The sequence below is a fragment of the Ipomoea triloba genome, chromosome 4 (genome assembly GCF_003576645.1).
Source record: "Ipomoea triloba cultivar NCNSP0323 chromosome 4, ASM357664v1".
Taxonomy (NCBI): Eukaryota; Viridiplantae; Streptophyta; class Magnoliopsida; order Solanales; family Convolvulaceae; genus Ipomoea; species Ipomoea triloba.
The window spans coordinates 28,411,743-28,435,825 of NC_044919.1; the positions used below are offsets into that span (position 1 = coordinate 28,411,743).

The 24,083-nt window shown below is 37.3% G+C and overlaps 2 protein-coding genes across 2 annotated transcripts; both read left to right on the forward strand.

The window, feature by feature from the left end:
• Positions 1-7,939: 7,939 nt before the first annotated feature.
• Positions 7,940-9,209, forward strand: LOC116015545 (universal stress protein A-like protein). The gene is made up of 4 exons (XM_031255647.1): positions 7,940-8,192; positions 8,318-8,430; positions 8,544-8,662; positions 8,816-9,209. Exons 1-4 carry the CDS (start codon positions 8,000-8,002, stop codon positions 8,901-8,903), a joined length of 513 nt encoding a protein of 170 aa, XP_031111507.1. The 5' UTR covers positions 7,940-7,999; the 3' UTR covers positions 8,904-9,209.
• A 9,555-nt stretch (positions 9,210-18,764) lies between these two features.
• Positions 18,765-20,973, forward strand: LOC116014983. The gene is made up of 3 exons (XM_031254958.1): positions 18,765-19,016; positions 19,098-19,510; positions 19,595-20,973. Exons 1-3 carry the CDS (start codon positions 18,951-18,953, stop codon positions 20,754-20,756), a joined length of 1,641 nt encoding a protein of 546 aa, XP_031110818.1. The 5' UTR covers positions 18,765-18,950; the 3' UTR covers positions 20,757-20,973.
• The last annotated feature ends 3,110 nt before the right edge of the window (positions 20,974-24,083 follow it).

The window sequence follows — 24,083 nt, forward strand, 5'->3', positions numbered from 1 at the left end:
AAACACTGTAACAATCATATCGAAATAGTATGGACGGTTCTGGTTACGATTCAGAACCGAAAAATTTAAAATTAAATAATTGTTGAACCGTGAACTGGAACTTAACCACAGTCATATATAGTAAAAATAATCAAACACTTATTTTGATAAATCGGTACGATTCTGTTTCAATTTCGATTTTAAACCGCCAATCAAAACTTATGTATTTATTTACTACGTATTTATTTTTATAATTTTATTTCTTATTTAAAAATAGTCTAAATTTAACAATTATTTTATTTTATTTTTTCGGTTCTGAATCGTAACCGTAACCGTCTATACTATTTAAGTTCAATTGCTACAGTGTTCGATTAGGTTCGTATTGAACCGTGATCTTCCATACATATTAGTAACAGTTGATTGGAGAATAAAAATAAATGAAATAGTTATTTTAAGGGCAAAAATGTCAATTTAACATTACAAGAGAGAAAACTACCACTTTTAAAATAACTGAGGGGGGAAAACTGTCACTTTAATAATACAGGGGGAAAAAGTGCTATAAGCATATAATATAGGGGGAAAAAGTGTCATTTTCCCTATAATCTATCACTATCATACAAATATAAATATCTTCTTTAATATTTCAACATCGTTGTAATTAAAATTGGTTCACCTCTAGAATTTCATGGTAGTTGTAATGCTATTTGTGTTTTTGTGGTGACTAATGGCCGTCGGGCTTAAAATACTTTTTTACTTTATAAAATAATACTCTGTAAATACAAATTTTTCCTTGTTTATATAGCCTAGTTTAGGAATTGGAACATGAAAGTAAGTTTTTAGTGAAGGTGGAAAAATACGAGTTATCGTTCTCAAAGAGTGGGTCAAAAGGGGATCAAGTAGTGAGGGCTTAATTAAGCACAAGTGCACTGAGAGTTTGAGAGTTAACCCAAAGAGATAAGAGAAATGCCGATGTAGAGACAATAAACAATGAAAGCAAATAATTGAGTAAAAGACAATCGATTAAAGGGAGAGACTTGGATTAAACAACCTTTACGAAGATACTCATGTGTGTCCTAAGTTTTAAGCCGTGTAATGTGTTGGAAAAATAGCAAAAATGACATTGTAAGTGGCTACTTGTAGTACAAATATATGTTGGGTCTACTTCCGATTTGGATCGGGTCAAAGTAAATTCGGGTTCTTCATAGTTAGACAAATAGATTGATATATTATTGTACACTCAAAACGAATAATGGGTGAATGAGAAATTGATTCTCAAAGTAAACCCATTTGAGTTGGCAAGTGAAGGTGAAAAGACTTTAAAGTAGCCATCGTCCCACATTGAAAAAACAAAGAGATTTGCACCATAATATATACAAGAGCCTTTTTAAGGCATATTGAATTATATAGCATAGAGGTTTTCTCTTGTGCGTTGTGATGCAATCCATTTGCTTCTTGATCCATTTTGTGCTCCTTTACATCCTTGGGTAGATTTTTTTGCTTCCAAAATGTCCAAAAAGATTTTTTTGCTTCCAAACTTATCCAAAATGTCCAAAAATCCTTCCTCTCGTTGTGAATGAACTAAGCCTTAGAACAATGTAACACACAAACGAGTTCCAACTTCACCAAGATAAAGAAAATATACATAAAAAAACAACTAAATTGAGGGGTAAATTATGTTACAAAATCAAAGATATCAATGAGGTGTCTGAAAAAGCTTGACTCGGGTACGCACACTGGCAACATAATGTTCAATGAAGAGTTTGGGGAAATGGGGGTCATATTTCATAACATAATGTTCAATGAAGAGTTTGGAAAAATGGTATAAGTGCCAACGCCAATCTCGTGGAGATTGGAAATGTGAGATGTCTAGCTATGGTGTGGCCCTATTCTCATAGGTGAAACACCTAATACTTACACCTCTTGCATAGTTGGGTCCTAACTACCCCAGGAGGCACTTTGAACTCCGTCTTCGCTCCCTTACTCCATGCCATGCTCTCGAGCCTCCATTTTGCACCTTTTTGTTTCGATATCTCTCAGAATATAATTGTCCTATGCTCTTTTAAAGCTTGTGCATGCCGATTCCCATTCTTCCTTCCTACAAACACATCAAATTAAGCATTATTCCACCATACTTCCCTAACATTCAAGCAAAATTAAGCGTATATTATTAGGACTCTATGTAATTGAGTCATAGTATGAGTCTCTGTCTCAGTAGACTTAGGAATCCTCTAGTATATATACCTGTGTAATCTGTACAGTTTATGAGTGAACACTTAATACAATATTGCAACTCTCATCTGGTATCAATCGCTAGGTTAACTCCATGGCTGATAATAACGGTTCTGTTAATTCCTCAGAACGGACCCTTTCAGATGGAGTCACGGGATCCCAGGTTTCTTCTATTGTTTCTCCACTGCCTGCTGCCGATCATGTTGTGAGTATCAAACTCAACAACCGTAATTTTCTGTTTTGGCGTACGCAAGTGGTTCCGTTTTTACGAGGCCACGAACTCATTGGATTTGTCGACGGCTCGTACCCCTGCCCGCCGGCTTTTCTACCGCCGGCTACTGCCACTACCGCGCCGCTGCCGAATCCCGCGTATGCCTCGTGGGTGCGCCGTGATCAAGCCCTTATCTCCATGATCGTGTCGTCGTTGTCCGAGGAGGTTCTGTCAATTGTCGTCGGCCTCAACACGTCGAAGGCGGTTTGGGACGCGGTCGAACAGTCACTAGCGTCGGCGTCGCATTCCCGGCAACTGCATCTCCTTGGCCAGTTGCACAACCTTCGCCAAGGTGACTCCTCCACTGCGGATTACCTCAAGCGTGCTCGGCTGATCATTGAAGATCTCTCCCTCGCCGGTCGAGCTATTTTGTTGGAGGAGCAGAACCTCTACGTTTTTCGGGGGCTTCGGCCGGAGTTTCGCACTGTGACGGCATCGTTGGCAGTTCGGGGCCGTCCTGTCTCCATTCCGAAGCTTGCAGATCTGCTCAGCGCCCAGGAGTTTATTGGCGGGGACGAGTTTGCTGCTGCTTAGCCGCCAGCAGCGGCGTTTTCCGCTCAGCGAGGAGGGCAGCGAGGTCGCGGTGGCGGTCACGCGACTGGTTCGGGCTCCGGTCATCAGCAGCGTGGGCGCGGTGGCCGAGCGTGGCGCGGCAACTCCGGTCGGCAGCACCGGGGCGGTGGCAGGGGGCATGGTCGGCAGCAGCAATCTGGGCAGCTTCAATGCCAAATATGCGGTCATTATGGGCATTCTGCTCTCTCGTGTTTTCGCTTGCCCCCCGGGTTTAATCCCCAAGCGAATTATGTTTATCAAGAGGAGTCCTTGCCGTCCAGTTCTGGTTCTCACGTGTGGTATCCTGACACGGGTGCGACTCATCATGCCACGCCCGATATAGCAGCACTATCTGGTTCAGATCCATATACTGGTAATGACACCCTTCGTGTCGGTGACGGTACGCAACTATCTATTAGTAGTGTAGGCCATGCTTCCTTGTCTACTCCTTCTCGGACTCTTCGTTTGTCTAATATATTGCATGTTCCGTCTCTGTCTGCGTCTTTATTATCTGTTCAGCGCTTTGCGACTGATAATAAAGTCTTTTTTGAGTTTCACCCTTCGTTTTTTGTTGTGAAGGATATTCAGACTAGGGAAATCCTTCTCCGGGGCAATAGCTCGGGTGGTCTCTATACTTTGCCGGTTCCAGATGTCTCTCCTTCTGCGTTTCTTTCTGCTTGTGCATCAGTCTCTACGTGGCACGATCGGTTGGGTCATCCACATCAGCGTGTTCTTAGTCGTGTTTTGAAGTCCTGTTCGGTTAGTGCGTCAAATAAATCTGATTCTCGTTTGTGTTCTGCGTGTCAAATGGGCAAATCTACGTGTTTCCCATTGCCACGAGTTGAGTCTGTTAGTTCGCATATACTAGATTTAGTTTATACTGACATCTGGGGATCTGCTCCTGTTTTGTCCTCTGATGGCTATCGTTATTTTGTATTGTTTGTGAATGACTATTCTCGTTTTACTTGGTATTTTCCCATGAAGTTGAAATCTGATATTTATTCCATCTTTGAGCGTTTTCGTTGTATGGTTGAGCACTCTTTCAATTGCAAAATTAAAGCCATTCAATCTGATTTAGGTGCTGAGTTTAAGAACTTGCATTCTGTTCTCGTGCAACTTGGTATTAATCACAGGCTATCCTGTGCTTACACTCACGAACAGAATGGTCGTGTGGAACGAAAGCACAGGCATGTGGTTGAAACTGGTCTTGCTCTTATGTCTCGTGCTTCTGTTCCTTCTCGTTTCTGGCATTTTGCTTTTGAGTCTGCTGTTTTTCTCATTAACAAAATGCCTTCTAGTGCCATTCAGCATTCCAGTCCACACTTTCTGTTGCATAAGTCTCCGCTCTCTTATTCTTTCCTTCGTGTGTTTGGCTGCTTATGTTTTCCTCATTTGCGGCCTTACAATCGTCATAAGTTGTCTTTTCGGTCATCTCCTTGTGTTTTTTTAGGATATCCTGAGTCTTTTCGGGGCTACAGGTGCATGGATCTGCAGACTAATAAGATTTTTGTATGTCGTCATGTTCGTTTTGATGAGGGTGTTTTCCCTTTTGCTGCTAAGACTGGTGTGCAGGTTCCTTTGGGCTCTGTCTCCTCTCCTTGGGCTGAGACGATTTTTCACTATCCCCCTGTCTCAGTGGAGCCGCCTGATGAACCCCCTCCTGCTGCGGTTGTTCCAAGACGACCTCGAGGCCGACCTCGTGGTCGTACCACCCGCCCTACTGAGCGATCTCATTCTATGGCGACTCGGAGTCGGTCTGTTGCACCAGTTACAGGTCTGTCTGTTCAGGTTTCTACTTATGATCCCACTTGTTATACACAGGCTGTGAAGTTTCCTGAATGGAGGGATGCGATGGATCAAGAGTTTAATGCTCTTCTGCAGAATCAGACTTGGAGTCTGGTTCCTACAACATCTTCTATGAATATTATTGGCTGCAAGTGGGTCTTTCGCACCAAGCGGAAAGTAGATGGCTCAATTGAGAGGCACAAGGTCAGGCTAGTGGCAAAGGGGTTTAATCAAGTCCTTGGGCAAGATTTCTTTGACACTTTTAGTCCGGTGGTTAAGCCTACTATGGTCAGGTTGCTTCTGTCTCTTGCTATTTCTCATGGCTGGTCGGTAAGGCAGCTGGATGTTCACAATGCATTCTTGAATGGTCACTTGAGTGAGACTGTTTATATGTGTCAGCCTCCAGGATATGTTGATCCCCAGTTTCCAGATCATGTCTGTTTGCTTAAACGGTCTTTGTATGGGCTGAAACAAGCTCCGCGAGCTTGGTTTAATCGTTTGCATGTTTTTTTATTATCTGTTGGATTTCAAGCATCCAAGACCGATGTTTCATTGTTTTATTATTCTCAAGCATCTGCTACTATATACTTATTGGTCTATGTTGATGATATCCTTGTTATGGGTAATAATTCGGTTGTGGTGACTACTTTGCTTTCCAAGTTGTCTAGTGCTTTTAAAGTTCGTGATCTTGGAGAGCCTGGTTTTTTTCTAGGGATTGAGACCATCAAGTGTTCTGATGGTCTTATGCTTTCTCAGCAGCGGTACATGACTGATATTTTGAAGCGTGCTGGTATGACAGATTGTAAACCTCTTGCTACTCCTCTGTCTGTTTCGACATCCTCTTCTGTCAGCACAGACTTGTTTGATGATCCTACTCGGTACAGGAGTCTGGCAGGTGCGTTGCAATACCTGACTGTTACCCGACCTGATTTATCTTTTGCAGTAAATCTGCTTTGTCAGCATATGCATGCTCCTACTGTCATGCACTGGGAGCAGTTAAAGCGGGTGTTGAGATATGTCAAGGGTACTCTCTCTATGGGTTTGCGGCTGCGCAAGTCTGCTTCCACTGAGCTGCATGCCTTTTCTGATTCTGACTGGGCTGGCTGTCCTGAGGACAGAAAGTCCACTAGTGGCTATGCTGTGTTCCTTGGCACCAATCTCGTGTCCTGGATGTGTAAGAAGCAGAGAACAGTTGCTAGGTCCTCTACTGAGGCTGAGTATAAGGCTTTGGCTGATGTCTGTGCTGAGGTGGTCTGGATTCTCTCCTTGCTGCGTGAAATAGGTGCTCCTCATATTCCAGTTCCCAAACTTTGGTGTGACAACCTTGGTGCTACCTACATGTGTGCCAATCCGGTCTTCCATGCTCGCACTAAACATGTAGAGATAGATTACCACTTCGTGAGGGACAAGGTGGTCTCTGGTGACATTCAGGTAAATTTTATCTCTACCAAGGATCAGCTTGCTGACATCTTCACCAAACCTCTTGCTGGGCCCAGGTTCTCCTTTATGAGAGACAAGCTGCAGGTTATTGCTATACCCTTCGCTTGAGGGGAGTATTAGGACTCTATGTAGTTGAGTCATAGTATGAGTCTCTGTCTCAGTAGACTTAGGAATCCTCTAGTATATATACTTGTGTAATCTATACAGTTTATGATTGAACACTTAATACAATATTGCAGCTCTCATCTATATGAAGCATAATTATAAGTCACTTTATGACTTATCAGAACAACAATTACACCATGGATCAAGGTCACATTGCAAGATAAATCACTGATATACAAGTTTATTTTTAATATATTGAATACTCATTTTTAGTATACTATATGATTTACAATATAATTTGTCGAGTTGTTATGAGCTTGTATGATTGCTAAATTCAGAAAGAGTGAGCTCACAGAAATATCTGGGCTCCGTAGGGCCCATCCAAGCCCACAGAAACTCCAAATGGCATGCAATTAGAGATGAGATTAGACGATGGAGTGAGGTGCTTAAGCTTTCTTGCCCGTACAGGCACCAAAAGCGATGGATGTTTACTTTTTTGTATGTTTACAAGGCAATTGATGTATCACAATTAAATGAGTTACGTTTGTAGCGATTTACTATTCTAATCGTAAAATTTTCAATATAATGTTTATATTTCATTGTTCTCCCCAAAACAACCTTAATTTACACAATATTTGCATAAAAATAATTACTGACATAGACAAGTTTGAGTAGACACTTGTGGTCAATCTTACTTAGCTATTAAGTAGATAATGTTAGTGGATAAAGTAGTGTGTAAAGTGCCATGGAGTTCCATCTCCATAAAATAAGTTTTTTTTTTTTGGATAATATAAATAAATATTGATATTTATTTATTTAATAATAAATAAATTTATCTCATTTTTATCTATATCCTTCCAAAAACTTTTAATATATAATCTGACTAACTGAAAATGCCAATAAATTTTATTCAACTGCACTATTGTTATCTGAGATTGATTCATAGTCAAACTTTTTTTTTACCTACTGAAGTCCAACTAAGTCAATGTACTTGACCCTATTACATGTAGTATCTGTCCATATATTTTCTCAACCTACCCTATTACGTACCCTATTGAAGCCCAACTAAGTCAATGTACTATTGACCCTATTACATGTAGTACTTTCTCAACCTACCCTACTGAAGCCCAACTAAGTCAATGTACTGTTGACCCCACTGAGGCTCGAACCCACCCATGACCTCCCACTTGGGAGAATCACTCCCGCTTGACCACAAGGCCTTTGGCAATTCATACTCAAACTTAGTGACTGATTTGTACACTAAGCATATCCATTCGTTGATTAAGATTGGAAAATATCTAAATCCGTCATTAATTTGATTGGTGAATCATTTTGTAACTGGCGGCTAATGGTATTTTCCCTTATATTTTATATATGAAAAATCTGGGAATCGTCAAACAATCATCGACACGTCGTCAAAACAGCGAGTACTAAAGTTAGTATAGTTGTACTACGATACAAATTTAACTAGAGACGAGACCGCTGCTGTATTGCAACATGCCAGTAGCAGCAGCCCAGCCAGCGGTTTCCACGTCACGCACTTTTGGCTATAAAGTAGCCTAGCCTACGGAATTGGTGAATCATTAATCATAAACTACTATAATTAAGTTTGGCAGAAAGATATTTTGGGGCCGGGGCATGGAAGGTGCAGAGGATATGAGGAACAAAAGGGTAGTGGTGGCAGTAGACGAAGGAGAAGAGAGTATGCAGGCGCTGTCGTGGTGTCTCAGCAACCTTCTCACCCAAATTACTTGCGGCATAGGCAGCTGCAGCCTCGTTCTCCTCTATGTCAAACCGCCGCCGCCTGTCTACTCTACACTAGATCCTACAGGTCACCACCTAACTTCAATTTACACATATAAATAGAATTGATTAGAATCTGATTTGAGGTCATCCGGCCATATGATATATGCATGCATGGATCTGATACTCGATCGATCTGTTTCTCTGTCTTAGGATACTTTTTTGCTGGGGATGATGCCATTTCAGACATGAAGAAATACGGAAGTAACCTGGCGAACTCAGTGATGAACAAAGCAGAATCAATCTGCAGAAAATTCAATACCAGTGTAAGCCAATTATATTCAAGCATCTATTTATCTCTCCCGCACATGCTAATAAAAAGAAATTAAAGCATATATATATATAGGCTAGCTAATAGTTGATGATGGATTGGATACAGATAAAAGTGGAAAAGAAAGTAGGGTGTGGAGAAGCAAAGGATGTGATATGCGCAGCAGTGGAAAATCTTAAAGCAGACATCTTGGTCATGGGAACCCACGACTATGGCTTCTTCAAAAGGTTTAATTATTAGCTTAGCTAGCTTTAATTTTACGTACTGAGATCGAATTGAATATATACACAGATCAGATCAGATCAGATCGATTAGCTAGTATATATATATATATATGTATTCAATTCCTACTTACTATATACACATGACATGACATACAGGGCTTTGGTGGGAAGTGTGAGCGAATACTGTGCGAAGCATGTCAAGTGTCCAGTGGTGGTTGTGAAGAGCCAAAAGACGATGATCTGATCTTATCTGGTCTGATGAAGATAGCGCCGCGGCCGCCGCAGATGCATGTGAACTCTACTCATCACGCCCTAGCCATACGTGTGTGTTACTATACTTAGTTCACACTTCATTTATATACACTAGCACGCACTATATCAACTGTACTATCATCTTAATTAATTAATTGCTTCTTAGTTTCTTCCATTTCAATTCCTGTATTATATTATAAAGACACGTACATATATATCCACCATAATCTTCATTCGATGTAAGACGTCATATCATGATATGATATGATAGATTGATATTTCAAAAAAAGTTTGAGAAGATATTTTCACAAGTCATCATAAGATGATCAGGTTGAGATACCATGAGAAGATAATTACGGAGTATTATATATACTTAAGTATTTTCACATGTGTTTTATATGGAATAAATTTGTTATAATATTTTAAAAAATATTAGATCGATATATAATTATATAAGTTATAATAACAAATATTATATAGTGCAATTGAACAAATTGGTTAGATCGATTGTATTTTCTGGTGTTATCTTGCTTGAATTCGATCAAAATAAACATCCAATTATCTGTGCGATACACGGATAAAATTATTTATTATATATTTAAATAATAAAATTAAATAAAATTATAAATAATTATAATATTTAAAAGTGTACATTTATTTGATTATAAGATTACTGTATCACTCAATTAATTGGATAATATATAATTTGTTTATCTACAATTATCTTAAAAAATTGATATGTAATATGATTTATTTAATTATATTATTACTAAAATAAATATGAAAAAAGAAGAGAAATAATTTAATTGTAATTATTATAAAAATATATTCAACAACTTATGTTTAGCTTAATTATCAAAATAGTTATTAGGCAATTATACTAATATCTGTACAATTATACTTTTATATCTTTAAGTATATTCCTTTTCACCATATCGTCTTTATTTTTTTCCTTCTACTCCATTTCAGAATGAATTAATTGTAGTTATTATTAAAAAAAATTATAAAGACCCATGTTTAATTGTAATTATACTAAGGTATAGAGTAGTGTGGCTTCACATCCTAAGCTTAAATAATAATGCACAAATGTGGTTCAGTTGCACAAACTCATTGGCAGGTATGCATAGTGCACATGTATTAAGTCACCATTCGTGACGCACATTAAAAGCACACACTAGCTTGGTTATATGCACACATTGAAGGGGGACTCTAAGATGCGCACGCCTGTTTGCACAATCGCGCGCGCGCACACATACATACATATAATCGCGTTCAGGTGCGTACGGACCGCCCAAGAGAGAACTGAGAACGAATCGCAGTGCGCCACGTGTCCAGAATGTAGTTTCCCCTAATGTTATAACTAGGAGCACCCAGGTGCATAAATGTTAACAAGGTAAATTATTTGTACTTATAAGTGAAAATAGGTGCACAAGTGCAAGTAAAATGTGTTACAGGTATAAGTAAATTGTACGATGAGCATCAATACTAGGTGCACCTAATATTATAATTAGGTGCACCTAGGTGAATGTTAACAAGGTAAATTACTTGCACTTGTAAGTGAAAATAGGTGCACAAGTGCAAGTAAATTGTACACGGAGCATCAATACTAGGTGCACCTAATGTTATAACTAGGTGCACCTAATGTTATAATCAGGTGCACCTAGGTTGCACCCAGATGCATGAATGTTAACAATGTAAATTACTTGCACTTGTAAATGAAAATAGGTGCACTTGTAAGTGAAACTATGTGCACTTATAACACAATTACTTGCACCAAAGTCCGAGTTATTTACGAAAATGTCACCGCATCGTTCATTTTAAAATTACATCTGATTCGTTGATCTGGATACGTGGACGGTTGTGAAGCGTTCTCATTTCCTTCTTGGACTGCAGTTCGCATGGGAGCGCGCATATATATATATATATATATATATATATATATATATATATATATATATATTTCAAAGGATATTTTCGGTATTATATAAAAGCTATTTCCAAATATTTAGAAATAGCTAATACCAGGGGTCCCTTATGAATGACTATTCTCCCTGCAAAGGGAATATAACTCGTTCCCGAGAATGCTATTCCCAAAAATAAAAGGACAAAACAAACGATGAAATATGTCTATTCACGAGAATGGTATTCCATTCACGACATATTTTATGAATCAAACACGCGGTAATTACCATAATAATTACAGTATTACTTAATTATATTAATATTGTGCAATTTTACTTTTATACGTTCAATATATATATATATATATATACAACCATAAAATTACTATAGTAATCACACAAAGAATGGAATGATAATTTATTTTGTTCTCATAGTAGTATACCTTAATTTTAAAAAAAAAAATTAACAAAATACACACCTAGTGGGACTTGAACCCACAATCACTTGATTAAAAGTCAAGCACCTTATCCATTAAGCCATAGGCACATATATCTTGTTGGTCTATTTTGACAATAATATTTCATGATGAGACAATCTAGACCTGGCAATTCTTGTATACGCGTTCTTTAACGGATCAACACAATAACAACACGAGCACGACAAGGCTAAACACGAACACGACACGTTAATGTTATCGTGTCCATAATTACCAGGTCTACGAAACATCATTGTATAATTGTAATTATATATACTAATATTCATGTATTTATTAGTTTAATTAACAAAATAATTATTAGTCAATTATACTAATATCTATGCAATTAATTGATTTAATTAACATAATAATTATTAGATAATTATATTAATATTGTGAAATTATACTTTTATACGTTCGATCATTATATATATATAAAGGATCATCTAAAATAATTGCCTTTGGTGAGAAATATGATGAAATTATATATGTAGATTGAGTCTAGATCAAGGGTCCATATTGAAGATTTTAAAAAAAAACGTGGTGGTATTATTATAATTTTGTGTAAATAAGTTATTTTTTTTGCCTTCAGTGCACATTGTTATGTCATACAGTGCACATTGTTCCTTTTACCAGAGCACATTGGTGTGCCTTACAGTGCACATTGTTGTGCCTTCCAGAGCATTTTTTTAAAATTGTAGATGACGAACTTTTTTTTGAAAGATCAATTAATCTTGATCACTAATTACTAATTTGAGTTAAATATTGTTTGTTTGTTTATTAAATTTAATTTTTTCAATAATTGTTTCACGTATTTGTGCCTCCCGTGCGCATTTTTACCTTTCGGTGCACATTGTTGTGGATCGCATGTGGTGATTTTTTTTTTTTAAGATGAGTTGATGAATGGATAAGATGCAACCACACATTTCACCTGCGACTTCTTTTTCACTTGAATCTATATATATATATATATATATATATATATATATATATATATATATATAAAAGTTGTCAAATTTATTTATCGTAATAATTATTTGATTTTATATAGTAATAGTTTGAGAGGTAGTTTTGGTTGAAAGTTGTAAAAGTAGGATTTTGTTTTTATTAGTAGTATAGATATAGATTTTTATTATTAGTATAGTCGTATAGATGAGAGTGGCAAAATAGGAAACTCAAGAGTTTGTGAAATGCCAAAAAGGTCCGAATGAAACAAGTGCAATGAAGAAGATAACGGTATAGAATAGACCATGAATGAAATGTGAATCGCTAGTTTTCAAGTAATTAAATAGCTTAAGAATAAAAATATAATTATTTGACAACTCTAGTTAAATTGATCGTCGTTCCACTTTGGCAGTTCATTGAATTGGTCTTCTTATTTGAGCTAGTTAACTATGATCGGACAACATAAATTGAGTTTTCTCTTTGTAGTCCTATCCTTTGTTGACTAGAATAGGGGCTGTTATGTCATGGACCCGTGTCCACCTTGCAAGGTGGACCCAAGTCAATGTTCACAATTTTAGTACTCTATGTTCATAATTTTAGAGCTCTATGTTCACAGTTTTTGAACTCTATATTCATAATATTTGAACTCTATATTCACAATTACAGAACTCTATGTTCACAATTCCAGAACTCTATATTCAATAATATAACACAATATTTTTAATATATATAACAAAATTGTGAATATTGAGTAATGTAATTTTGTATATTGAGACTTAAAATTGTGAATATAGAGTTCTAAAAGTGTGAACATGGACATAGGTCCACCTTGCAAGGTGGACCCGGGTCCATAGCATAATTTGCTTTAGAATATATCACAATGTGAAATTTACTCCGTGCATATTTTCGGTTGTGATTGTGAATTTCCTTCTTCACCCAACAATACAATTGTTGGTGGGTTGGGTTTATCAATTGAAGCCCAAATAAAATTTGTAAAAAATCAGACAAATTAACAAGTTACATTGTGATGAAGTATTGAATATTCACTTCAATGAGGGTAGAACGCAGCATACATATATAAAAGAACATCCAAAATGTAGTACAGTGCAACAATAATTATACACCAATTGATCAATAAATGGCGGCCTACTTATCAAACTTGAATTGATGCCACCTAATAACTCAAATCTGGCAACCGCAACATCATGACATATGCACGCCAAGACACAACTAACATGTGTGTTTCCACAACAATAATACAAGAAAATTGAAAGTTTTCTTTTACTACATACGTTAGTTTGGATGGATCGGCTACAGATGAAGTGCCAATTAAGACAACATTCGAGCGTTACAAAGAAGAGGATGCCTAAGAATCTTTCCAGCAAAATGGGGTGGACCATCATCCCCATTATACCACTACACTATGCAACTTCTACCCTCCATTCATGAACCCAACTATTAAACGGCCCACTTATCATTACTCACTCCCCCTTTCTCCTCTTCTTTACCTTCAATTCTTCCCTACATATGTATACTTCAATTCAATAATATTAATTCTACTCCCCACTACAATAATACAAATAATTCATCAAATTACTCTTTTTTTTTTTTTTTTTTTTTTTGCATTCTTATCTTGTTACATTTGCACAAGCCATTTTTGTCCCAGCATACATCAAATCTCTGACCTTACAGTTACATTAGCAGTCTACTTATCAATGAGTCAACTTTACTAGGTCATTTACAAAAGAGTAATTAAAGAGATCAAAATTGTGATTTTATTATTGAAAGTAGCTAGGATGGAAGGAATAAATATATAAATGGATGGGAAGAAAAGATGAAAGGATAAGGTGCGTAAAGAGTGGCACGCATAAACTTAGGGTATGTCACATGTTTTGTTGGACTGCCCCCTCAATTATAATTTTGAGAAACACAGAAACAGCTACCACTTGTTGTTCCAATAACACTCACATGCATTTTGGCACGGATTGGTACGTGATGCATACTTGATTTTCATTAATCAATATATGCATGTGTGTGTGGATGAAATGCAAGCTAAGTTAATGCCCACCTGTTATAATCACCAATTATTTCCATACAATAATAACCATATATATATAATAAATATACAATATTTTATGTAATTTAACAATGTATCTATATTTACCATATAGTCTTGATCATTATTATTTTTTTTTTTACTTGTTGTGTTTTGAATGGTAAAAGAGTAAACTTTGAAGGTAGCTAGGTGTGAAGAAATGCAGAGTCCAACCTTAATGAAGCATCCTTAATCACACAACGTACGAATTAGAAAGCAAAACAGTACGAGACTTGTACCTTACGACACCATTACTTAACGACAAATGATTAATGAAGGGTGGCCTCACCCTGTTTAACTTTTCCTTAATTCAACAATAATGTAACCTTTCATACATCTCCCACTACCCACTGCATGCCTATTTTTGAGTACTACTTTTTCAAAGTACTAAAATACAAAGAGTCAATAATGTCTTTATTAGTGCTCGAATCCATAACCTCTCAAATATGAGAGAGTAATATAATTCGTGTCACTAGACCATAAAGTCATTGATACTTATTTTTTTATTTATTTTGATTTACGTAAAAATCAGCATCCGGCTACATGTATGCATGGATGCTTTGGACAAAACTCTTAGCTTCTTGTAACATTAGTCGACAAAAGATCACAAGAGATAAATTAGACTAAATTTTTCATAGCTAACCGACTCAAACTAAGAAAGCCACTGGACAATTCCAGAGAATTGGGCTTGCCTATTTATTTTTTTTGTTTTGCTTTAATTAATAATCTCTCCTACCTCTTTGCTTTTTAATTAATGTAATAAATATATGTGTTGTGTATAGTGTATACGTGAATTAATTACTACCACTGTTTGGTTTATCTAACTCTTTAATTATTGTATGGTCAAACACCCACAGCTCAATTTAAAAACATATATACAAAAGAAAGATTCATAGATCGAATCTCTCTTGACAAGCTAAGGTTGTTTTTTAATGGGTATATATTTTATATATACACAAAGGAGGGGAAGATGGATGGTGCATATCTATAATTAAACTAAGTTCCGATTAACCCATCATGCAATATGAGACCGTTGGTAAGCATGACGGGATACTATATACTATTTTTAAATTGAGTTGTCGTATTTTATTTTAATTGGTTCTTCTCAAATGAATTATTTCATTTATAAAATTCAAATTGAATTAAACACAAAACCCAACTTCTTTTCACTTGAATAAGAGAATGTCAGTCTGAATCGATATAATCATATAATATGTTTATCTGCGACAACTAATTTACCAAACATGTTTCTGCAATCAGCTAATACTATCAACTAGTCAAATTCACTAGCCCTAATAACTAATAACTAATTACCAAACACCCCCATAATACAAGTAATATTATATATAGAACACTATCCATTATATTTATTATACATTTACGTGGGAGACGGAATAACAATGTATGTACTATAATTATATATTAATAATGTAGTGTCATGCATATAATAGTGTTTAATTTCTAGCTTTAAGGTAGTTTTTTGTCAAGAATCTTTAACTTTAGTAGTAATAATATAAAGCAATAATGGTATTGGTCCATTTAATTGTTGAATTCCCAGGCCAGCTAGGAAAAAAAAAAAGGTGAAAGAGATAGATTCGTGAAGTTACATTTGCTATATGGCGTGATAAAGTTGTGTTGTATTGGAAAAGAGAGGGAAAGTCCGAAAGATAGAGAGAGGACAGAGAGCAGTTGGGGTAGGGGATGGAATTAAGCTCCCACATTAATTAATTCTTTAGTTTATGAAATTATTTACCGTCATTAAAAATATAATCAAAATGAAACTTATTTTGTGACTTTAATCACCAAAGAATCACAATAAAATAAATTGTTTTAGGTTATCTCTTTATTTATTTTCTTCCAAAGAAATAAAAACAAATGAAAATTACATAAATTGAGAGTTCAAAACGCTAAAGAATTGAAATCAGTGTTCAATCAGGAACTATCAAAGTCCACTATGAGAGAATTTGTAACTTAATGCCATTGTAGACTTGTCGTAGTACATTAAAGTCATCCCGTTTGCAGTTGTATTCCTTTCATCCTAGGTATGACGAATCGATCAAACTAATTCTACGTAGGAGAGCCTTTAATTTGCTTTTTCCTATCATCATATCCTTATCAACATTATTTACCTTTTAACAAATCGAGAATTTAGGGTATTAGGACTCTACACACTTTGAGTTATATAATGAGTCTTAGTTCTAGTCTAGTTGGAACTCTCGTTCTATATATATACTTGTAATCTGTACAGTTATTGTTTGAGATCATTAATATACAGACATATAGTTCTCATCTGGTATTAGTCGCTTAGGTTTTCTTCTCGATCCCATGGCTGAGAATGACAGTTCTGTGAACTCATCCGAACGGACCGTTTCCGATGTTGCTACGGGTTCTGTGCAATCTTCTTCCGCGGCGTCCTTTTCTTCTGCTCATCACTATATCAACATTAAGCTTGATCACCGAAATTTTTTATTTTGGCGCACACAAGTCGTTCCGTTCCTCCGCGGTCATGATTTGATCGAGCTCGTCAATGGTTCGTGCCTATGTCCGGCCGAGTTTCATCCCGCTGCTTCGAATGGTGCTCCTCGTCTTCCGAATCCGGCGTACGCTGCATGGGTTCGCCGTGATCAGGCGTTACTCTCTCTGCTGGTTTCTTCCTTGTCTGAAGACGTCCTTGCCATCGCCGTTGGCTGCCGAACGTCCAAGGAGTTATGGGATGCGCTGGAGCAATCCCTGGCCTCGGCGTCTCACTCGCGGCAGCTTCACCTCCTTAGTCAGCTTCACGGGACTCCGGCAAGGTGACTCCACGATGGCGGCGTATCTTGGGCGAGCGCGTCTCATCGTCGAAGGCCTAGCTCTTGCCGGTCAGGCCTAGCTCTTGCCGGTCAGAAGGTATCACTGGAGGAGCAGAATTTGTACGCTTTTCGCGGTCTTCGCCCGAAGTTTCGGGGTGTTACACTGCCTCCTTGGCTGTTCGTGGGAGTCCGGTCACCCTCTTGGAGCTTGCTGATCTCCTGGGCGCTCAAGATTTTATTGCCGGCGAGGATCTTGTCGTCGCCGGCGGTCTTTGCTGCTCACGGTGGACGGCAGCAAGGACGTGGTGGAGGCCGAGCGGCTGGAGGCGCGGGTTCTGCTGGTTCTGGGCGTGCTGGTGCACGTCGTGGCGGAGCTCCGTGGCATGGTGGTGGCGCTAACTCCTGAGAGACAAGCTACAGGTTACTTCCGTTCCCTCTGCTTGAGGGGGAGTATTAGAACTCTACACACTTTGAGTTATATTATGAGTCTTAGTTCTAGTCTAGTTGGAACTCTCGTTCTATATATATACTTCTGTACAATTATTGTTTGAGATCATTAATATACAGACATATAGTTCTTATCTAGGGATTTGATGTGATTTGTGAAACTCAAAAAGTAGTATTACTATAGGAGAACACTGTATATATGGTGTGTTGTATGTAGGATATGTTTAGTTCAATTATTTTTTAGATTATCCATACACTTTTAAAATAATTCTTTTAATAATTATGTTAGTGTATCTTATACTCTTACCAATATAATACAAAATTCATTTGAATTAGTCTTGACAGTAAAGTTGAACTCTTACTAAAAAAAAAAAAAAAAAAGTATAATTATCCCATAACCTTTTTAAATGGTTGAAAAAAAAAAACATAAGGCCTTCCTCGGGCACCTAGATAGTGATTAATAGGTGCCAGTGTATTTTTTATTTTATTTTTTATATTTAAAAAAATTAATATTTTTAAGACTAATGATTATAAACTATTTAATACTTTAATAGTTAATACTAAAATATTAAATATTAACCTTAAAATTTTTAAAAAATAGCTAGAGTTTAAACAATTTAAGATTATTTCGTTCAAAATGATGTCATTTTGAATGAAATAACTCATTTTAAAAAAGAATAATAATAGTTAATCGGTCCAGTCGGTACTTAGAAGGTCTAGGTGGGCGCTTAGGCGGCCTAGACCATCGATTATGGTAATAATATGCCAGGCAACTGGCCGGTATCTTGGTGGAATTTTTGCAACACTAGAGGTAACAAGTACGCTTCTTACAATAGTCAACTTTATGACCTTTCAGTTATATTACGGAGTACTAGATTACTTACCAACTCCAAATTATATATTATAACTTTTTTTTTTTGAAAAAATATATTATAACTTTAACAATGAGTGAGTGAAATGTTATCCTAAAATTTGGTATATATAGTAAATATTCCTGAAATCCAACAATAAAAACGTAAATTTTTTTATGACAAAAAACGTAAATTTTATTGAATTCATATTTTTGTAATATGTGGTGTACAAGTAGTAATTTATATGGGTGTTATGGCATGCCAGCTATGAAATAAAATGAAGGATTGAGACTCTTTAAGGTCAAAGCAGCTGGCACCTTTACATAATATATACTTTCTATTATTAGCTTATTACACCCTCTTCTTCCCTGTGCCTCTTATTTAGTCGTCTACCTCTCTGTTCTCCTCTCCCCATCTCCCTATTCTTTAGAAACACGCTCACCCAGAAACTGGGATCAAGTTTAAGAATGACTGTGGAGCTTTTAAGGATTAATACTCGCACAACATAGTCAGTCAGTGAGTGAGAACAACGATGTCTGAATCTCCTTGTGTCGCCGGCGGTGAGAAGAAGCAGCATTGGTGGCTTACAAACAGGAAGGTAATGGAAGATTTTTTATTTTTTTTTGGGGGTTTAGGGTTTCTCTTTTTTGAATATTGAATAATGGATGGGTTTGTGCAGATTGCTGATAAATATGTGAAGGATGCGAAGGTTCTGATTGCAAGTCAAGAACCCAGCGCCATGGCTTCGGCTCTGAACGTTCTTGAAGCCGCGCTGATTCTCTCGCCTCGGCTCGAGTTGGCCCTGGAGTTGAAGGCGCGGACTTTGCTTTTTCTCCGGCGGTTTAAGGACGTGGCGGATATGCTGCAGGAGTACATTCCCAGTCTTAAAGTAGCCCCGGATGAATCGTCGTCGTGTTCGTCTTCTTCTGAATCGTCGGATGGGTCCTCCAGGCCGTTGTCTAGGGAGCGTGTGAAGCTTCTCTCCTCCGGGGATGAGTCGGAGCCCAGTTTCAAGTGCTTCTCGGTCTCCGATTTGAAGAAGAAGATCATGGCTGGGCTGTGCAAAAGCTGCGAAAAGGACGGGCTATGGAGGTGATTTTTTCGTTATTTTTATTGCCATTTTGGAAAGATTTATTGAATCCGGATTGTATCTGATTGATTTCTTGATTTGTTCAGATATTTGGTGTTGGGTCAAGCGTGTTGCCATTTAGGGCTAATGGAGGATGCAATGGCCCTTTTGCAGACTGGGAAACGCATTGCCACTGACGCGTTGAGGCGTCAGAGCATTTGTAGGTCGGACGATAGCTTTTCGTTCGCCCGATTCCCACTCTCCGGCGTGGACAATAGCCACCCCCCAAAAACAGAGTCAGAAAGCATTTCCCAAATGCTGAGCCACATCAAGATGCTCCTCCGCCGTAAGACCTCCGCAATCGCCGCCCTGGACGCCGGGCTTTACCCGGAAGCCATCCGCCACTTCTCCAAGATCGTCGACGGCCGCCGTGGAGCCCCGCAAGGCTTCCTGGCCGAGTGCTACACGCTTAGAGCCTCCGCCTATCAATCCGCCGGCCGAATAGCCGACGCAATCGCGGATTGTAATCGAACCCTAGCATTAGAACCGTCTTGCATTGAAGCTCTCAGTACACGAGCAGCTCTGTTCGAGGCTATCCGATGTTTGCCCGACAGCCTTCACGACCTCGAACACCTAAAACTCTTGTACAACACCATGCTACGCGACCGGATATTGCCCGGACCGCTGTGGAAACGTCAGAATGTTCAATACCGGGAAATTCCCGGAAAACTCTGTTCTTTGGCCACCAAAATTCAAGAACTGAAGCAGAGGGTTGCTTCCGGCGAAACTGGAAACACTATAGACTATTATGCCCTAATGGGATTAAGGAGGGGCTGTTCAAAATCGGAACTGGAAAGAGCCAATTTACTCCTTAATATTCGACACAAACCCGATAAATCTATGAGTTTCGTGGAAAGGTGCGAGTTCACAGACGATCAAGATATTGACTCTGTAAGAGACAGAGCAAAGATGACTGCTTTATTATTGTACAGATTGATTCAAAGAGCTTATACTAGCTTAACGAAGACCCTCATTGAAGAAGAAGCGACCGAGAAACAAAGGAAGAAGTCCGCAGCCTCGGCCGCAATGCAAGTAGAACCGGAGATGTCCGGCAACAGTACTATGATCGAAAACAAGGTTACAGCCGCAACCAAATCATCGGCGTTTCAAGGAGTGTTCTGTCGTGACCTCGCCATTGTCGGGAGCTTGCTATCTCAGGCCAGTTTCAATCGTCCCATTCCCATGAAATACGAAGCCTTGAGCTGCTGAATGCTGATCTGATCATCAATGGCGCCCAACAACCAGATCTCAACAAAACCGGCGGGACCAAAATGATTCAATCATTATTACAATTAATAATATTATTATTAAAAAAAAAAACCTCCTCTTTTGTACAAATGGCAAGAAAATAATCAAATATGTAGCTAGCTTATTAGCGGCCAAGAAAATTTTGTTACCCAATATAATCGTCTGTTTACTTGTTCTATTTTCTAGTCACGAAAGTTGTTATCCTGCGTTCAAAGTTGTCATTTTCTTGCACCTGACGCCATTAAAAAGAAGCAGGAAATATAGTGTGTGTGTGGGCATCATATACATAATGTGATAGATAGATGATGGGTGCATTCACAAGACAAGTTATTTTATGTCAGCAGTGAGCAGTGAGGCTTATCCACCATCCACTGCACAACACTTGATTAAGCAACTTTGCCTGTGAACAAGCATGTGATTGGGTATGTGTTAATAAGGAAATTTCGGCTATGACCACTCACAAGAATTCTCATGTTTGCTATCACTATGAAACAAATCCAATCTACCCCTACCATAACCTAACCTCTTCAAAGATACCATTGTGTTTTAGTCTAACTCTTTAAGTCACTTGATAAAGTATATTAGTTTTGTAATTAAGTCTCTTAGTTAGTTTTTCTCGTTAGACTTAAATTTGATTCAAATTTGCCTCACAATGATAAAGATATGAATGCTTACGTCAACAAAATATATTCATGTTCATACAGGCAACTCAGTTATTGTGATTTATCATTTTCACTATTCTATCAAGTTGAGATGTGAATTTGGATGAGAAAATTTAGTTTGTGAATTAAAAAAAAACGATATCACTATATTTTTAAGCAAGGCAGGTGTGAAGAGGCCAATTTGGGTCATGACCCCAAGGGGTGAGACTACAAATATTCTCAAGGGGTTTTTGGCATTTACTGCTTTGAAATTTGAACAAATTTAACTTGGTTTGCGGTCAACTTTGGTTTTATCAATAATCTCCCCTTTTTTTTTCTTCTTCTTCTAGGCAAATTCTTTAGGTTTCTGGTCACTTTCGATCTGCTTCTAAGCACCAAGTTGGACCAACCTACAAACCCTAATCTAGAATCTTTGAATAAAATAATAGGAAATTCCAAGCAATTAAGGAATAATACGTGCTACTAATCACCATATCCTGCTTTGATTGCCCCCTTCCAACTCAAGATTTTCTTGAATTGAGAAAATTATGATCTACCTAATAAGTATGAACTGTTGTGATCTCATTATCTATACCCTTAACTACATCCTTAATGTTTAATTAAACATAATGGATGACACCCTTAAGGCATAATGATGATTAAAAAGGACAATAACATGGGCTTATAATTGCAAACCATATTATGATGCGTGTCAGCAGTGTGCAAATATGGAGAGTGTCACGTGCACCCCATGAATAGTAGTGTGATCAGAAATTTTTACTGCGGGAATCAAGTAAATTAAAGATGAGTAGGAAGGAGATCGAGGAAAAGTTTAATTTGTACGGAGTAAATGTAAATGATACGAAATTAAAGTGAAAAAATGATTGAACCCTACAGGGTAAAAATATCTGCTTCAACCCATCATTATGGTACAGTCATTCTTTTCGTGACTTTGCACCCACCACCTTTTTTACCATCTTTATTTATTTTTTTACCTTTGCACAAAACATGTTTCTGCATATGTGCTTTTCAAGTATTCTTCAACCGATAAGTAATCAGATTCTTTGTTATTATTTAACTTACCACCGTAAATAGCCATAAAGATGAAAGTTTGAGACCCTATCAAGCACGATTATAGGGCACCTATTGTATTGCCTGTCTCCCCATTCTTTTCAGTCAGCAACAATGTAGTATCCCTATCCCTATCCGACTATCCCCATCTAGACCATCCTAACATTAATTATTTAAAATAAATTTATAAAGACCCGTAAATGGTCGTTAGCTGATAGCGATTAGAACATATGATTAGTTGATAACATTAGCTAATTGTAGGAAGGTGTTTGGTAAATTAACTGTGAGATGATAGCTGTTTAGTATAATTTCTTTTCTCAAAAAGCTAATTGAAAAGACTGCTTTGAGTAGACTTTTGAATTTTAGTATTTTGGAGTTATAAAAAGCTTATTAACCAAACACTTATATTAATTTTTTAATCAAATCAAACAACTAATAATGATCAAATAAGTCAAAATTGACTGATAGGCCGATTATTTACTAAACAGGGCCAAAATTTGCTTTGATTATTTACCAAATAGGACCAAAATTTGCTTTGATAACATTCACCTTGCATTAGCATTTAGGAGCATATAGATATATTTCGTAATTTATCTGTTCACTAGTTTACATGATAAAAATTATATGGTGACCTTAAGTTGGGGATTCAAAATGGTGAAAAGAAATGGGATGGGGTGGGGGTGGCGTTAGTGGGAGAAAAGTGGAAAACATGTGAAAAAGAATAAAGAAAGAAAGAAATAAGGTAAGGGTAAGGGTGCAGTGCATGCATCTTATAGAAACCCACACAAGGTTTTCCTTTTTCTTTACAATTTGCGAAACTCAATGGGATGACTCTGACAAACTCTAACAATATTCTCTTTTAGCAGCTGCCTTCACCATTACAACATCCCCACTTTCTTTCCCTTTTTTTTTAATCCCTGGCCTATTTCATATATATATATATCATTGGAAACAAAACCAAAACCTATTACTATTACTTTGAAAAGAATTTTTTATTTTCTTGAGGTGGAAGTAAAGGCTTTTTTTTTTGAAGTTCTATTCAAGCAGAGTATCCCTCACTTTTTCTTTTCCCCTTAACTTTTCTAATGAATAGTAATATTTCCTACTTTGGATGCATCATGCAATGGATAATTCGTAATTTTTTGCATGTATTTTATTAACAATTGTAACTGATAATTTTTTTTTAGTACGATGTAGTATATGTTCATAACTACTTTTTCAACCTATTGAAACACAAAGAGTTAATATCACATCCATTGAGGCTCGAATTCACCCCTTCCATATGGTAATGCAACCGGGTGAAGTTGTCATTGTTATGATATACTTACAAGAATTGAGAAGAGTTGAATTTGAAAAATTAAAGGAAGGAAATTGATAATAAAAGAAAATGGAGGAGGAATTGGGGAAATAAGGAGTGATGTTTGAATGTTGGGAACATTGGAAAGAGGGCTAGTCGTGGCCAGATACGATGATGTCAGGAGGAGCATGTGAGGAATTGGAATCCGCATGTGCTCTTTAGTTTTTTTTTTTTTTTTTTTTTTTTTTCTCAGTGATCTCTTCCTCCACCACCCCTTCT